The sequence below is a fragment of the Lontra canadensis genome, unplaced genomic scaffold, assembly GCF_010015895.1.
Source record: "Lontra canadensis isolate GAN:19392208 unplaced genomic scaffold, GSC_riverotter_1.0 scaffold13, whole genome shotgun sequence".
Classification (NCBI taxonomy): domain Eukaryota; kingdom Metazoa; phylum Chordata; class Mammalia; order Carnivora; family Mustelidae; genus Lontra; species Lontra canadensis.
The window spans coordinates 9,412,022-9,431,100 of NW_022631007.1; the positions used below are offsets into that span (position 1 = coordinate 9,412,022).

The 19,079-nt window shown below is 42.4% G+C and overlaps 1 protein-coding gene across 1 annotated transcript in view; it reads right to left on the minus strand.

Moving 5' to 3' along the window:
* The window catches only part of DNER (delta/notch like EGF repeat containing), a 308,774-nt gene that overhangs the window by 16,550 nt on the left and 273,145 nt on the right, over positions 1–19,079 (minus strand). The window contains exon 10 of the mRNA XM_032857415.1: positions 9,717–9,830. Coding sequence (XP_032713306.1) covers positions 9,717–9,830 — 114 coding nt within the window. The remainder of the gene's footprint in view (positions 1–9,716; positions 9,831–19,079) is intronic.

Here is a 19,079-nt window from a genome sequence, read left to right on the forward strand (position 1 = left end):
CGTCGATCTGAAGCCAGGGTGATGGTCTCTAGCAACGGAGCCCAGTTGGCTGTGTACCTAGAGTGTGGAACTCTCCCCAAAATGCCAGACAAGGGACCTTTTGCCTAAGCAAACTAAAAAAGGGGAAAAAAGGCACTCATCAAAAGAATCTCCTTTAGTCAAGTCAAATAGTTAACTGAGGCTGATTCTTATGTCTGAATAAACCTTTTGAGGTTGATAGGAAAAGCGAACTGGGGTTCCTGATTTTTTTTAACTCTATTTTATTTTGAATTTCATCTGCTAAACCTTCTTATTTATTTTTCTGAAACTCTAGAAAGCCAAAGACTCACAATTTGTGATATTTTTTTTGTGGCCAAGTGTTTGAATGTGTGAGCCTGGATGTTTGACTATTTTCTGGATAGTTCTAGGGCACAGCTGTATGCCTAGCCAGAGTCAATTATGAACATTTACTTCATTTTCCAAATGAAGATGGAAATGCAAAGGAAAAGCGTCAGCGCCTCCCCACCACCCCCCACCCCGCAAAGAAAAGACAGTTCTGAGATCTAGGGTTAGCCCAGCCCTGACTCAGCTTCCCCTGGAAAATGATGGCCCCAGGGAAGCTCACATACACTCCAGCCTGTCTTTCCCCCATGATGAAAAAATGGAGCTCTTGACCCTGTTTAGATCCAACATTCTGGGGCACCCTGCCCCCATCAGAGAGACTGATTTAAACTAACAAACTAGACCATAGGCTGATGTCATGGTGGTCCAAACACCAACTTACAGGAAACAGTTTGTTCTCACAAGTTACACAAACAAAGCCACTTTACTGAGTTTAAGCCATACTACGAGTCAATATAAGATGGGTATGTGTCTCGAACCGCAAGGCGTCTCATCAAATGAATGGGCCAGGACACTTCAAATTGAGGCAATCTCTCTTAATAGTTTGAAAAACGAGAGAAAGAAACTTTAAAAATATATCTCTGTTTGCTTAGAGACATGTAAAAAGTGATACTCAAAAAATAAAACAAACCAACCTCCTCCCCAGCACTGCTACAATCCTCGACTAAAGCCAAGGAGCAAAATCAAGTATTTTGTCGGTTTTCAAAGGCAATGTTTCCATGTACATGTGGAGAGTCACTTCTAGGCTTACTTAATTAGTATTAAAGTACTTTCCTCTCTGCTTGTGGTTTACCTCACATTTATAAAACCACCATATGTCACTCCCAGCCCATTTTAGAGCAGGAATCTCACGCTGATATATTTCGTGTCTGTTTCATTTCATGCTTGTTTCTTACCTGGCATCTGACTATTTTATTTTTAACTAAGTGAAATCTGTCGAATAAAACATTTACTACTTTGAGGCCCTCCTAGGTTGATTGTAATTCAGTAGTGTCTAAGTGAGTGTTTCCCACAATAAATATAGTGATTTACATCAATGGGAGAGACATGAAATTGATTGCCTCTCACTAACCTATTCCAAAGGTTGTCTTGCTATTAATGGGGCGATCGCTTTGAGCGTGAAAGGGCACAGACTAACCAATTACAGCCGGCATTCCGTGGCAGACTGGTTGAGGAGACATATAAACAAGAACGTGCTGAGAAACATGAAAAGGACTAAGTCAAAGGCCTTGACAAATATATATACACCAGTACTATTTTCCAACCATTTGGGAAGACAAGCTTAACTGAAGTATTTACTAGGCAATGGCTGTCTTGAGCTGGGCATCTGAAAACCGCACTTTCTTCAAGAAGATGCCGTTACCTTTGCAGCTGCAGCCGCAGAAACAGCCTGACTTCTCCGTGACTCCACCTCCTGGCAAAACTCAAAAACTCCCCTCTGCTCCGCAAGTCCAATGTCAGCGTCAAACCCTTCTGATCCCCTAAATTCCGGGCAGTCCTTGAGCTAGTCCAGCCCATCTGTTCCTGCTTTGGTCCAGAGCTTTCTGGACCAGTGAGGTAAATGCCCAACCCAGGGTCCAGACTAACCCTACTGCATGTACTGGTTCTTGGATCTCCAAGGTGAGCTAATATAGTTGGGAGAAGTCCGCAGTCTGTAAGTTTGTCTCCTCCTAGGCGCCCCCCAACCCCCAGATTGGAGGGATTTGACAGAGATAGAAAATGATGGGGGAAATAGAATGAACTCGTAGGTATGGATGAAATATCTAAAACCTGGGATTCAAAGGGCTGGGGTACCAGAAAGAGTCTCAAGCCTATCCCTGTCTGGATTTCTTCATCACTCTTAGGGTTCTTAGGGCCACACTGGGGATGGATTAAATGACACCAGCTAATGGTATCAACTCCATGCCAGTCTAGGATGCAAACAGCCAGCAGCTACTTCCACAGCACAGGTGCTCTGGCCAACCCCTGGGGAGACGCATGGTGCACGGCATAGGGATATGGACAGGGTGATTCTCGAGACAAATTTTCAACCAAAAGACTCCCAAACATAACCACTCTTCTCTGCCTTACAGAGATCATGCTTTCTGACATCAGTCTTACACAAGGTATTTGAAGATTTATTATAAACCATGGAGAGTGACTCTGTTGTATGTATATTCATTTGTATGTAAATTCATTTCAAGTTCCCCATAGTATGAGTATTACGTTTTTCTGTGCACCCTACCATTCCACTCAATCAATATGCATTCTGGCTTATTTTAGAAGAGTTCTTGGTGTATTATACCACCTTGCCTTACTCAGAGTTGACTTAATAAATCTTTATGCTTTTGCTCGCTTGAGCCAGATGACTTTTTTGTTGACTCACTTACTTTCTTTTTAATTCGAGTCGGGGAAAAAAATCAATTACTTTTAAATCACTGTTGTGCCTGAGTAACATTTGTAAAGAGAATACATAATGAAATTTCTACTTGACTAAGGCTGGAAATCGGAGTCTGAGCTTTAAATCTTTTACAATTGCTTTTCAATCTACTACTTTCTAAGAAGCAGTGTGCAGAGTAGGCATCAAAATTTGATAGTGTTTATGCAAATTTACACATGTGTTCTTTAATTCTGTATGCTTTACTCAGATCCATTAAAGTGAAAAAAAATTAAAAAGTCACGGCTGTGAGTAAACCCTTCAATTAATACAGCCCACACTGAATGATATCAATGAAAATCATCATAATCAGAATACCGAGAATTAAATATAGAGCTACTGTGTGCCAGGTACGGGAATGGGTACATTAACTATATCTCCTTCCTGCTTCCAGATACTTTATTCCAGATTAAATGAATGTTAAAAATTATCTGGAACTTCTTCCGCTGTGATGGAGTGACAGAAAGCTCTCTTGGCCTACCACAGTAAAGCAGATGAAATATATATTTAAAGAAAAACACTTTTAAGACATTAGGCAACAGGCAGTGCACCCAAGAGAAGGAAAACAGAACAGCTGAGTACCGTGATCGTCCTGGCTTCCTGCCTGCAGCCGACTGAGAACACAGTGTTTCCCTGAACCAAGGACAACTGGACTTTGTGGGAGACGAGGTAGCTGCAACGTGTGGGACAGCGTCCCAAAGAAGATAGAGCCAGTCAGAAAAAGAGCATCAGAGATGTCCTGTGTCCCCTTGAGTTTGTTGCTGAATCCTGTGTGTGAGTACACTGGAACTCCACAGCCTTGGCAAACACCGTGAAGCATGAGCAGTTCCCCAAGCTCTTAGAGGCCTGTGTTCAAAGTCTCCCAAGTCAGAAAACACATATTTCATTGGTCACCCAGCACTTCAGTGGAAAAAAGCAGCACCTCAGTCCTAGGGCATCTCTATCCTAGAGGAAAGGCGACCACAGACCCATTCCCCAAAATAGGAAAACAAACCTTGAAAGGATCACTTAGGCCAGCAAGTAACTTACATACCTTCCGGGGGGGGGGGGGGGCGCGGGATGGTGGGAAGGCCAGCACTTAAAAAAAGTAACACAAAAAACCCAAACACTCAATAATTCCCAATGACAGTCCACCCACACAAGGCCTATTAGCTAGGCAAAGAAAGAGGAATATGTAATCCGTAACCGAAAGAGGTATCAGTCCAAAGACACAAGTTCAGAAATCATGAATGATGTTGAGTAAACAAGGAATTTGTTCAAAATGTGAAGGAAACTATGAACAAAATGGGGATAGAAATGAAAGATATAGAAAAGAACCGATGGAACATCGAGATATGAAAAATCCAGTATCTGAAATTAAAGACAATGCTGGATGACTTTCACAGCAGACTAGATTCTGCAGAATAAATTAGTAAACTTGACAACAGTAATAGGAGCTAAATACCCTGAGTCTCAGGGGAAAAAAAAAATATTTTACACTCAGTAGAAACTCAGTGACCTGTTGTACAATTTTAAGTAGTCTAACAGATGTAATTAGAGTCCCAGGAAAGGGGAGTAGGGCATAAAATAATATTTGGTGGAATAATGGCTAAAAATTTTCCAAATCTGATTAAACTATAAAACCACAGATCCAAGAATTATACCAAATCCCAAGCAGGATAAACACTAACAAAATCACACCAAGGAACATTGTGATTAATTTGTTAAAAGTCAGTAATCAAGGAAAAATCCTAAAAGCAGCCAGAATGAGATTTCTGCTTCCAAAACGGTGAGACAGAAATATTTTTCCTACTCTTCCAACAAGCAAAAACTCTCAACCTTATACAGAAAACAAATATGAGGGGTGCCTGGGTGGCTCAGTGGGTTAAAGCCTCTGCCTTTAGCTCAGGTCATGATCCTGGGGTCCTGGGATAGAGCCCCACCATCGGGCTCACTGCTCAGGGGGGCACCTGCTTCTCCCTCTCCCTCTGCCCGCCACTCTGCCTACTTGTGCTCTCTATCTCTCTATCAAATAAATAAATAAAATCTTTAAAAAAGAAAAGAAAAGAAAACAAACATTAGAAGACTCTGAGAGGTCAGAAAGAGACAGACTGGCAGGGAAACTCGGGATCCACGGAACAACGTAGTGGTGAGCTCCTGAGTTTTCTTCTGGCTTCTTATGTTCCAGACCAGATGTTGGAGAAGCCAGCAACTCAGGAGTGCCCAAAAGTCCATGGGAAAAAAAAACAAAACAAAAAAAGCAAGGCCCAGCTACATAACAATTTAAAAATACTCCATAGATGAAAGAAAAAATCTAAAGGGACCTAAACAAAATTGAATGAAAATGAAAATATGACATAAAATCGGTGGGACAGAGCCAAATAGTATTTTTCTTTAAGATTTTATTTATTTACTTTAGAGAGAGAGAGAATGAGAGGGAATCCCAAGCGGGTTCCATGATGAGTGCAGAACCTGAGATGGGGCTCAATCCCAGGACCCTGAGATCATCACCTGAGCCAAAATCAAGAGCCACCCAGGTGCCCCCAACAGCCAAAGAAGTGTTGAAGGGTGAATTTATGGCTCCAAATTATACACATGAGAAATAAGGAAGAGCCTCAAATCAATAATCTAACGTCTCCCCTAAACACCCTAGAAGAAGAGCAAAATAAACCCAAGATGAAAAAGCCAATCTCATAAGGTAAATGTGCCGTTGGATTGAGTGTCTAATTATGTAACAATGATTGGTCTAATTTACCCCACTTAGTCAATTAGGGGGCTTTTGAGTACTTAATAGTGGAACAAGAGTAAGTTTTACGAACTTTCAGGTAAAATAAAAGTATTTGGTGCCAAGATAGCAATTCAAAGAGGACAGGCAGCATCACTCCTTACGTGGTGGAAGGGAGTATTTTATCACCAGACTCTTCCATGCATGTTAATTCTCAGAATACTCTAGGTTCTTCTTAAAGGGAAAGAAAGGTTCTATATCAAAAATATTTGGAAAATAAACAAAGGCAAATAAAATGCCTTACTGTACGACCTCTCAGAGCCTGTAGTTCCCAGACATCCTTTATGAATATCCACATGGTACCATGTCCCAAATTCATTCAGCCACAGATGCTTTTTCCAAGAAGCATCTCATGGGACCAGTATTCTGTAAAGGATATTAACAGCACAGCTCTCCAAACAACTTTGGGAACTGTTCTGTGGTCCTCTGCAGCCAGAACAGTCACCAGGGCTGAAGGGAAATAGACATTTGTTGTTTTCAAAGACCAGTTTAGAGTGAGGTCGGAACCCGCTTCATGGAGGAGTCCAACTGCTCCCTCTGATCAGGGTGAGCACCACGGACAGATGCCTGGGGGCAGGGAGGGGGAGCAGAGGGGACCAGGAGGCAAGGACACTTGTCCTTGTCCTGGAGGAAAGGATACTACTGAGAAGATCCTGACTTGGGTGTTCAGGAACCAGCCAGGGCAAGGCTGGAAATGCTGGATGGGGCCAGACTGCTAGGGTCTGGACAACCACACTAAGGGCTTTGATCTTTTTCTTAAAAACAATGAATGCCAATAAGCAACATTTAAGTAGGAAGCAACAGGATTAGAGATCAGTTCATAAGGTCTCCACAGTGTGGGGAGTGCATTAGGGATGAAGGCAAAGGGGTGTGGGGAGACCGGTTAGAGGGGCTGCACTAATGTAGGCAGAAGAGGAAGGCAGCCCAGTGTTGGTTCCAGGAAGCGAGAGGATCTAAGAGGTTCTAGGATTCTTTGGTGTTTGGATGCAGATAAGGAAAAAGAGGACGAAAGGACAAAATGAGCCCCTGGTTTCTGCCCAGAAAAACCCAAGATGCTGGTAATACCATTTATTGAGCTAGCAAACATGCAAGAAGAAAGGGAGTAGGGGGGACACCTGGGTGGCTTAGTCAGTTGAGGGTCCCACTCTTAGTTCCAGCTCAGGCCATGATCTTAGGGTCCTGGGATCAAGCCCCAAGTAGGGCTCTGGGCTCATCAGGGAGTCTGCTTGAGATTTTTTCCCTCTCCCTCTGTCCCTCCTTACCCTCTCTCTTGCTCTCTAAAATAATGAATAAATCTTTTTAAAAATGGAAGGGAGAAGAAAATCTATAGCTCAACGTATCTTTGAGGGATATCTAAGAGCAAATATAGATTAGGAAATTGGAGATTTGGTAAATATTCTGGAGAAAAGATTGCATTTTATCTCCCATAAGATACCAAGATAAATTTCAAATGGATTAAAGATTTGTATGCACAAAAATTAACTCGTATGTTATTAGGAAAATATAGTAGAGTGTTTATAAAATCTTGATGTGTAGGGTCTTTCTAGCATGAAACTACAAGAAAAGAAAGCAAAAGAAAATATCAAGATTTAATTATACAAAAATAAAATATAATATAGGAAAATAAAGCATCTTATACATTTAAAAGGCAAATGGCAATAGAAAAATATTTGTAACCTATAGAATATAAAATGTCATATGCTTATTTAAAAGGGCTTTTTCAAGTCAAGAATAAAGATTAACATAAGTGTTAGCTAACTGGAATTAAAATAAAAATTTAAAGTAAGGGGCGCCTGGATGGCTCAGTGGGTTAAAGCCTCTGCCTTTGGCTCAGGTCATGATCCCAGGGTCCTGGGATCGAGCCCCACATTGGGCTCCCTGCTCAGCAGGGAGCCTGCTTCCGCCTCTCACTCTCTGCCTGCCTCTCTGCCTACTTGTGATCTCTGTCTGTCAAATAAGTAAATAAAACCTTTTAAAAAAAATTTAAAGTAAAAGAAAGAAAGGAAGGTAGGAGGGTTGTTAAATGGTAGAAAAGCAAAGAAAGGATATGAATAGGGAGTTTACAAAAGAAGAGACACAAATGACCATGCATATATTTTGAAAGTATACAATCCTATTATGAATCAGAGACCTACAAACAAAAACGCTTAAAGGGCATTTTTGGCCACCAGAATGACAATTCTCAGTATCTGTATGAAGTTAGGAGAATAGATGTCCCTGTATAGTCTCGGTAGAAGTGAATTTTGGTACAGTGTTCTTTCACAAGAGCAGTATGGAAATATGTACATATTGTCCTGGACCCTGGGACTCCAGGAAATTAGCTCAAAGAAATAATCAGACAAGTCCACAAAGATGTACATCTGAGAATACTCATAGCAAGGTTGTTTATAATAGGGAAAAGTTCTCAACTCCCCAAAAAGTTAAATGGGCAACATGTTAGAAAAAAAACAACATTTTATATAATGAGCTATAGGGCAGCCAGCAAAAATGGTAAAACAGAAGGCTATTTCTTCAGGTGGAACCACATTTATGATATACATGTATTTTTAAGTGAGAAGTAGGTTATAATATAGTAGGATAGATATGATTCTCTTTTATTCAAATATATATGCATATACCCTAAATGTTCTATGTCATACACATGGAACTTCAGGAAGATCTCTGGATATATGTGTCAAGATATTAATGGCTACCTCCAAGCTGTCGGGTTTCTTCCTATAGCCATATATCTTCTAATCTTCTGCCCCAAGCTTTTTATGATTTGTGAGATAAAAATGTCTGAGGAAAAAAAGACCCAGAATGCTTCCCCAATATTATTTTTGCATCCATTGATGAGTATAAATGTCTGTGTGTGTTTATAAACCAGTCAGCAAAACAAAACCATCTGCGAATCATTTTCTGGAATGAGCCCACTTCTCAGCCTCAGGAAAACCCAAAAGGAAAACACAGGATGTGACACATAAATAGAAGGAAGATCAGAAGTCTCTTCTCCCACATCTTGACCGCTGCCATCTTCTCCAGAGGCACAAAAGAGGGTCCTCAGGGATGGACCAGGAGCCCGTGCTCTATGAAATCCCCCAGGCTGCCGCTGCTCAACTGGAGAGAGGGGAGCGCCCCGAGCTGCTCTCCAGGCAGAGCTAACAGGCTTTCCTGCAGCTGAAGACCCCACTTTGTTCTGTTCTTGGACTTCGTATGTCAACCTTTCCCAACCTGCAAACTAGAGTGACCCGGATGTTTTTGTTGGTTTAGCCACCTCTGGAAACCTAGACTTGTCCTATACTCTCCATTCCGGAACTCTTGGGTTCTGATGGGAAAGCAAAGGATAGAACCTTCTCACTCCAACGGTTCACAGTTCCTCTGAGACTGTGAGGAAAATGTGAGCCTCCTCTCAACAGATACCCATACATAGGATGTCTCACTGAAATCCACTTTCAGGGATTCAAGGCCTCCCTGAAGCCCATAGGGTAGGGGGTGATTTAGAAGGATCCCTCATCTAGAAATGACTCCTCCCACTCAGAGCTCAGCGGCCACCAAGGCTTCTCCAGCACCCGACCCTGTCCCCTGCCCTCCCAATCTCCTTCACTCTCGGACCTTTTCTCTCCCTATTCTCCACACCTTGAGCATCTGTACTTCACTAACAATCAACACCGTAGCTGAAGTCTGTCCCCCTCACTACCCACCACCACCACCACCTCCCCTTATTGTTCAAAATCCCGCCACTGTTGCATCTTTCAGTAAAAATAAATGCGGTCACCAAACGCAATTTCTAGAAAAGACGCATCCGATCCTTCCTTTCCCCTTTGTCCGTGAACACTTGAACTTTCTCAGCTGTTGGTGTAATGGCTCCTTTCTCATGTTTCCCAGCTACGGCTCTGGAAACGTACAGCAATGGCAATGTCAGCAGCCTTCGTGCCAGACGCTGCATTCAGAAGAACCTCATTTAATGACAACACAGCCAATTGTTTTAAAATAGATCTTTGTCCAAGCAATGCCTAGTTGCATTTTGCAACAGTATTCATATTTTGCAATAATGTATGCACAGAGATTTCTCAGTTGGTTTTTGGCTTTTGGGTTTTTTGTTGTTGTTGTTGTTTTAACAGCTGCCACCTTTGGGATTTGGGGATAGATTTAAAACTCAGTTCCTGGTTCACTTGCCTGTAAACCCGGGTGCGCAGACACAGGTGCCATTTAGACCCTCACTGTCACAGGTGCCTCCGTTCAGACAGCTGACGTTAGCGCAGGGGTCCTTGTACGACTCACAGTGTATTCCTGCGGAGAGACAGACACACGAGGGGTCACTCATTAAGGGATCTCCAGCCCCCGTGGCCTTTAAAAGAGAAGCATTGGAAGAGCCCAGAACTCCATGAAGGCAGATTCCCAGAGGCACACGTGTGTGTGTGCACATGGGTGTGCATGTGTGTGAGCATGCACACCTATGTGCCCACTCTTGACCATCGTGAAGACTCGCCCATGAGGACACAAAAAATCAATTCTCTGCCTTGAGGTCCCACCGTCGTCATGCATCTGTACTTTCTCTGATGACCTGTCCCAAAGTCTGGGAAACAGCAAGTTAGAGCCCTGAAAGACAATATTTACCAGAATGTTATATAAGTCTCCAAAAGAAAAAGAGCCAGACATCCTTTATAAGATATTGATATAATTAATAAGCAGCCCCGTGATGAGGAAGATGTAGAGTCAGATATTGAAATGAGCTCTGGTTCTACTTTGGGGAACTACAGAGCAGAAAGGGAGCCCTGGGGTCCTTGGACTTTATTCTAAAAGACTAAATCCAATTACCACGTACCAAAGTTCACCTCTGTTGTCCACTGGCTTTGTCCCCGCACCCAGCTTTGCAGCTCACTGGATCCTGGCAACAAAGCTAGGAGACAAATAGCCTTACTCCCCAAGCTAGGATTTTGAAACCACCAGTGATCCGAATCTGAGCCTGTCCTTGCTAACTAGTCTGCGAGAGTGAGCTCAGACTGGCCTTGGAAACATACTAAATTCCACAGAGCTCAGAGCACCCATTTCACAAAAAAGCAGACATCTTAAAAATCTTTACAGCAAAAGCAGTTTCCCATGGGTGTAAAAAAAGTTTATGTGTGTATGCGAAAGTAGGACTGAAGGACTGAATTATTTTGTCTTTCACATCAGGGATTTCTATATTGGTGGAATTTTTCTTTTCAGTGAGTCATTAGTGCTTTATAATTTTATTAAAAACTTTAAAAATTCAACGCTATTTGAAAGGTAAGATTTCTGCTGTCGTCTCACCGGAAGGCCAAGATCGATGAATGGATTAATCTCTCTTCTCTCCCTCATCCCTTGCCCGTTGGAGGGGAAGAGAGATTATATTCCGTATAAGAATGTAGAGAATGATATGATTGCCCTTCCTGACAGGCTCGCAACAAGTAAGCAGAAAGCAAATAGGGACGGGATGGTATTTACTCAATTTGCTCTCCACTTCATTACTGAGCTCATATTGTGAAAAGGACAGCCACACCCAGTGACTCATCACTTAGTCACTGAAATTACTCTCGAGATTTTTGTCTATCATTTCTTTTTCAGTGTCTTAAGAATTGGGCTCATGAAAGACAAAAAAGTGTAAGAGGAAGGAGAAACAGAACTGCCTATCTGTATTCATACTAACAACTTATTTGAGCCTGGCAAATTTGGAATAGATGGCTTTTCATTCCATTTTATCCTTTGCCCCTCATGACCAACCCATGAATAATATTCTGCCAGTTATTTTCCTAAAGTGCCTTTCAGATCCTTGCCTGGCTTTTCTCCCTGCACCCACCAGCCTGATCCCACTGCGTGGGGCCTGGTGGGCCTCAAACCCCGGAAGCCCCATCCTAGCTGCCTCCCTGTCTCCAGTGACTGGAATGAGCCTTGGTGACTTTCAGTGACTTTAACCAACCCAGGCAATCCAAGCGATGTGCAAGATCAAACAAATGTAAAGATGTGCATGAAACTGGTCATTTTTTTCTCACCTGGGTATGTACAGCCTTTTCACCCAGAAGCTTCTGTTTTCTCACTGATTCCCAAGTAGCATAGGCTCAATCAAATGAATAAAATGCAAAGCAGCCTTTTCTGCTTCAAAGTGTTTATCAAAAAGCAAAGAGCCTCACATTTTCAAGCTCCCACAGGGCTGATCAATGGTAACCAGGTGACAGAAAATGCTTTCAAATGCAATGAGAAATATGGTTAGAGCCAAAGTTCAGAGATGCCTGGAATCTAAAAAGATGTCCATTTGATCTAAAGAAAGAATGACCAAGGATGATCTTTACTGGGTTTCTAGTAATACATTAGCCAGTCGAGCCTGCATAATATTAATACAATGAACACATGAACACGCAGAGGACCACGTTTTTCAAACGAGGCAGAAAAGCAAATTGTAAGCTAAATATTTGAACATCTCAACCTTAAAAGACTTCAGTAAGATAGATTCAATGAAAATACCCAAGATAATAGCAATTTCAATCTTTTGGGGTTTTTTTTTTAATTTTTGGCAATAATTTTATCCCTTGTTACTTCTCTTTTTCAAAAGATACTGGGTCATTTGAGATTGAGAGTTTCCTGGCATCTCATCTTCATGGAAACACAATGGCTATGAAGCAAGATGGTCTTAAAGTCCCCAGCAAGCCCTTGGTTTCTATACTCTAAACCTTGCTAACCCCTTTATAAGAAACACTTGTCATATTGCTCAGCTTGTCTTAAGAGCTGAACAACCATGAGCTGCAAACCTTGAAGACAGAGACTAGAGAGTCATGAACACCACCGATGTGCTGAAGAGACTCCACCGAAACCCTCCTTCTCAGGCCCCCCTTCCCCAGGGGCCCTGAGTGCCAGTACCACACTGTGCTGGCAGCCCATTTCCTCTGACCTGAATGCCTTCCTTTCCCTCTGCCCGGGCTGGTCTTCACCTGGCACATTCCATCTGTCAAAACCTAACTCCAATGCTCTTTCTCTAGAGAGCTGAACCTGAGTCTCCGAAGACAGAGCTTCATTTTTCCACCATTGTGCACTGAAAGCATGCTGAGATTCGCAGTATGACGGAGTTTACTGTGTTAAAGCATGACTTATCTGTTCTCCTGTCTGATCCCCCTCCCCCCTCAACAAATCTCTGAGGGCCTTCAGAGCAGAGGCCATGATTTAACGCATGGAAGACATTCTGGACGTACCACCAGAATCCCATCCTTTCAGGAGGGGCGATGGTCAGTGTACTTTGGCTGACACACAGGTAGGACTGCCAGAGGAGTGAGAAGCCATTCCAAATCTGCCTCAAAAATACCCTATTTTGTCAGGGAAAACCAGGTCCACACTTCAAATTAAGTCTGTGGAACGACACATGCATCACCCATTGGCAACGGACATAGCACGCACGATTACGAAACTTATGTTTAGTCTCAAGCAAAAATAAACTGTAATTCAGTCAAAACTAATAAAAATTCATACTTTTCATATTAAGGGATAGAGAGGCAATGTTTCTGAAAAGATCTCTATTCCAACAGGGCTCTGTATAGAAGTTAATTTTAGAATTAAAATGACCAAAAATTCAAAGAGGAGCACGCCAATGGCAAGTCTTCATTGTCATTGCAATTTGGTCATGATTAATATTTTGAAAACTGAAAGTCACTATTTTAGGTAATAAAACCAGATAAAGAAAATTTACTCTATGTGTCCTTTGAACTTAATATTTGTTCTAAGACATCGTCTTATTTTATTCAAACTTATTTCCTCCACAAAAAATGTCCCAGTACTTCAACCATCACAGAGGCCAACCTCTTCTAAACTATTTCAGAAATTATAATTGACATCTTGACCTTGGCCTCATTATTTCTTGTGTGTGCGCCAATCTCAATCTGCTCCTCTGGCTAAATATTAGCCTAAAAAAGGAAGGAACCCTGACTTATCCATTTTGGTATCTATCCCACTATTTGAGAAGGCCTACGTACACAAAACACCCAAAAATTCTTGTTCACTGGTTACGCAGAAAAAAGTAACTGGGGCAAACAAAATGTTCTCACCTTTTCAATTACAAATTTCTGTAGACTTTTAAAATGAACAATTAGGTACAATGGCATTGAACGTATAACCCAATGATGTCATTTCTGAAGCCCAATCCCACCCCCGCCAAACTCAGAAAGTATAAAAATTATATGCATAAAGATGTTCATTTCAAAATTGTTTATAAAAGTCTCACATCAGATGCCACAAGGGAACAGATAAACATTCCCCCGTGGGAATATTACATAGCTATTTAATATAGAATTAGTAAGACCTCTAGCAATATCTAAATGAAACATACTACAAAAGGAAAGCAAGGGCAGAACAATATAAAAATTGTACGTATACTCCATTGTAACCATAAAAACATGGATATTTAAAAAGGACAGAAACAACAGAGATGCTTATTACTCTTGTATTCTGTTATGAAGCTATGAACTATCTCAAATTTTCTTTTTCCAAAATTTGATTATTGTTGTTACATCATTTTCATACTTAAAAAACAAAATATTTTCTAACTTTGGCCACGAAAAATTCCAAAGGAGTATACTGTTGATCATTTAGTTTGTTCTACTAAAATAAAAGTCAATGGCATATGGGGCAACTTAACTTTCTGACACTATGAAGTCACAAACTAAGCAGAGTCTTGAAAGTCTTGCCATGAACTAGCTCTGAGCTAATTTTGGAGGTCAGATGAGCATTTTGGTATGTCCAAAGAGAGGTTACTCTAAGTCCCTCCACGCATTTCACTTCTAACAATTTCACGATACAGCAGAAATTTTCTGGGAAAACATTTACATTGGTTTCCTTTATTTAATTAGCATGTTAAGCAACAATTTCAATGCAACTAAAGATGGCTGTTGAGCACCTGCCTTTGTGTAAGCCACCACACCAAGAGCTGCAGAGAACTAACAGGAAAAGAGCCTACATAGTCACTGCCTTTCAGGAGATGATGATTTAGCATAAGACAGAGGGGATTTCTACAAGGTTGACCATCAATGTCACAGCAAACACAGAGGCAAGGTTGGGAGAGGTCAAGGAGGGAGGGATCACATGTTCCGGGACCAACACTGCAGTCAGTGGATGCAGGACTGGATGAGGGTGAAGGCGGTGGGGGGAGAGAGTGGGGACAAGAAGGAAACCCTTGGGGCCTATGACATTCATGTCATCCAGAGAGCAAGGATTCAGTGAGGGCAGAGAGACAAGAGTCAGGGGATAGCAACGGGCTGAAGAAGGAAGCTAAAGGAGAGTGAGTTTCAAGAGGGAGCCGGCAGTCAATGGGGCAAGGAAGCAGGCACCCAGGGACCGGGAGTCAGAAGCTGGAGGGGTAGGCTTCAGGATCTCATTGAAAAGTCTTCAGTGAGGTCACCACGAGACCCATTTTAGCGAGACGGTGTGGACAAGATCCAAACTGAACAGGATCAAGAAAAGAATAAAAATGTTACAAATTGAGATGGTATCTACAGTAATCTAGGGAAACTTGCTTGTAAAATAAATAGGAAGAGAGGGGGAAGTAAGTCGAGGAGGACACCAAGTCATTGGAAAGGGTTTTTTTTTCCAATTTGTGTGCAATGCATAAAAACATTTCTTCTTCTGCATAGCAGACCAATTTCTCCAACACCTTTTATGAAAAAAACAAAACACAACAATTCCTTCCCATTTATACCAATTCCTCCTTAAGGGTGAGACACTATTACAGACACTGGGCCATTATTCAGTTGTGGTTAGCTCTCCGTTCTCACACCCCTAACACGTGAATGTAGTAACAACAAACAAATAATAATAAAACACTGGCAGAAGTTCCCCCTCCTTGCTTTCCATTTTCAAAATGTTCTTAGCCACACTTTGCTGAGCTCCTATTACATGTTTTCTTTTTAGAAAGTCATGTTCATCTGAGTTCTATTTTAACATAAAACAGTAAAGAACACCACTTAAAAAAATGCATTTGTACAGGAAGAGGTTGAAGTCCCAACCCCCTCCCCCCAAAACACCACCAACCTAAGTTCTAACCCCAGAGGTAAGTTCTAAACCCAGAGGTGCTGCCCACCTGTCTTCTAGTTTCCTGAGTTTATGCACACATCCTATATGTAAGTATATGTTTGGAGAAATGCTTCCGAGGGACTGATGCCCATCCCCCAAGGAGAGAAAGACACAGGATCTTGTGAATTAATTTTCCCCTGGACTGGAGGCCATGACTTACCCCCCTCACCTCTCTCTTAGTTCCTCTACCACCCACCACCCCAGCTCCACAACTCCTACTTTAGAAGTTCGACCATTTACGCTGCTAGGCTTTGCCTTAAGGAGACTTATTTTAAATCTAAACCTAAAGGTCTCTACACATACACCTAGATTAAATGACCACTTTACCTGCCCACTGGGATGAGATCTTTAACATGCATGTATGTCTTCCAACCCTTCCCTCCCCATCCCCTTCAACTCAGGGATTTAGTTAAAATGATAGCAAACTTGAATGCAGTCATTTCAATTTTTCTTGAAGAATGGGTATAATGGAGACATCCTAGGTGGGCCCCCAACGAGTCACACCCTTCTCTTGTGTGTGAGCTTTGGACCAAGAGCACCCAGCCAAAGTTAAGTGATTTTGAAGATGCAGTTAAGGCCCCTAATCAGTTCACTTTTTGTTGATCTTAGGTGGGCCTGACCTAATCAGGTGAGATCTTCAGAGAGTATAGGCTCCTCTCCTGAAGTGAGAGACATGAAAGAGCACAAGCTCTCTTTCATCTCCTTTTCACTGCAAGTTGCCGTCTCCCTTTCAAAGAGCAAGTTGCCATGACTTCTGCAACCACAAGGATATGAATTCTGTAAAACAGAGGGAACACAGAGGTTGACCCTTTCCTATTCAAGCTTCAGATGGGAACTCAGTACAGCCAACATCTTGATTCCAGCCTTGTGGGACCCTAAGCAGGGAGTCCCCAAAGACTCCTGGACCAACGGGATGGTTGGCAACTAAAAGGGTGTCATTTCAAACTGTTACTTCGTAGTGACTTGTTATACAGCAGAACTAATTGGTAAAACAAGTACATCTATTGTCTTCAAAAGACTCTTCTTCCCCATTAAACTACCAGCCACAAGCACTTTAATATCATCTATTTTGGTTTATCCCTGCATTTAAAGAATCTGTTCAACCCTCTCCTTCCTGTTCTCTATCTTCCCCTATCTAGTTTATTTGTTCTGATATAGTTCCAACTGAGTGAGAATACTTTTTAAAATAATTCTCTTAGAAAGAGGACACAGTGTTATGTTTTCTATACCCTTAAATGGGAGAAATGTCTTTCTTTTGCCCTCAAACGTAAAGGACCCTTGACCACCCACCCTTTGCACTGGGCAGCCAGAAACACTTCTCTACTATTGCTAGTTTCATTACAGAGAGAAGCAGGTCAGTGCAGATTTGATTCTCTCTTTTGTATGTAACCTGTATGCCCTCTGAAGACTCTTACAGAAAAAAAGATTTCTCTTCATCATTAGATTTGGAAATTTTACCAGGAAATCTCAAATTGTGTTCATCTCCTTCATTAATCTCTCTGGCACCCTGCAAACTCATTAATTCTATCTGAAAACTCCAGTTATCTCCAGCTCATACATTTCTCCTTCTAGTAATTAGTAGATTCTTATTTTATTTCCATGTGTCCTTTCTTCCTCTGGACCATCCACCATCCAGACGGAAACAGACTGCCTGGGTCTTCTCTCCACATTTCCTCTCTTGTCAGTCAGGATTTCCCTTTCCTCATGTTTTCACTTCTATCACAAAATAGTTCCTCCTTTGGCTCTTCCAGATCCAGATTCAAGTGTGAGTAATATACATTACTCGTTTCACTTCCTCTCCTGAGTGGCTGCAGTTGGTGGTGCTTGCTGCAACTCATTTTTATTTTCTAGGTTATTTTCCCTTTCTGAGTTGCTGGGACAGACTCCCCGTGCTGGCCAGGGTGAAGGTTGCCAACATCAGGCAGAGACAGAAGGCTTGGAGACTCCCCTCCAGTGCTAGACAGGCTGGCCAACTGATAGCCTTGTCTACTAAGGGGCAGGATGGAGGCCTCCCAGTTTGGGAGGCTCAGGGCTCTCCACGAATGAAGAGAGACCATTTTCTCTCAGCCATATAGGAAATAAAGGACCAGTACAGTCCAACTGTCCAAATGTTTTAGAGGTCAGCCAGTTTCCATGAGATCTGTAGAGACCATTAGGTCACATGGAACACATTCACAGCACGTACTTCCTCTTCGTAAACTGAGGGTCCTTGGAGCCCTGCAAGCCGTTGATGCAGTTCTCCCCTAACCCCGTTGTGCACAAAAGCTCCCAACACCCGCATCCTTTTCTTGAAAACCCAAATCCTCCAAAATGTTGGGCTATCCTCTGGGGTCATTTTCCTTCTTGGATCATCCCTCACAGACAGCCAGTCCCAGAAAGATAAAAGGGATAGAATTGAGAGCATATAGAGAAGGATCAACATATGTATCTGTGGCCCATCGTGTGTAATTGTATTTGTTACTGCTTAGGATCAGAGCATGGGCAATGCCTCAAAGATAGGAAATTTGTATCATCAACAGTAGAATTTGGAATTTTTAATTTTGGAAGCACATCCATGACTAATTTTGTCATTGAAGAATTTAAAAATGTCAGTACGTATCACTGCCCTTACTCTGTATGGACAATATAAAGACCGGTCAGCTTCAGAGATTACTGTTGGCTCAGTAGGAAGCCAGCAGCATGATTAGGATGCACTACTTAGGTCTTCTGACTCACTGCTCCTTTATTCTTCTTTCCAGAATCGAGCAGACTCCCTATTTCTCAATACCCCGAAAACCCTGGAATGAAATCCACGTGAATGAAGCCAGCACATCTGTCCTGGCGGAAGTGGTGGACTTTGGCTCTCAACAGGCATCACGCTCAGAGAGAAGCATCAGATCTCCTGACATAAAGCAAACCCTTGGCCCCACCTCATCCCTACCAGCCAGAGAGACCAGATCAAGTTCATCCATGTGGCCTACACACCCTCAAGGCCCACCAAAAAGACCACTAAATAAGGGTGAGTCCACTCAGTGGGAAGGGACAGCAGCCGCAAGGCCAGGTCACCAGGCAGATGGATGGTATCAAGTGAGCAGGGCTGGGAGCAAAAGGCTCAATGAAATGGCTATAAATAGAGCCCACGGAGGCATTGCAAAAATCTAAACCCAGCTCTGAAGTTGTGGCTCAGAGAAATGTGTGTGGCAGCCGATAAACAGGACTTCCTGGCGCCATGCCATCCAAGGGTGTCTGGGCTTAAATGGAGCCACACCACTGAGCCCACAGGGAGGCAGAAGAAAGGGCACTAGGGACACGCTGGCTGGGCTCCTGAGGGACACCACTGCCACCTCAGGATTATTGGGAGGATAGTGTGGGTTCACGCACACGAGGGCTTAGAACAAGGTCTGCACATTATAACCACTCTGTCGATGTCGGCTGTTTTTCCAGAGTGACTTTGATGCGTGTCCACTCAAATGAACTAATAACGTTTCTCTT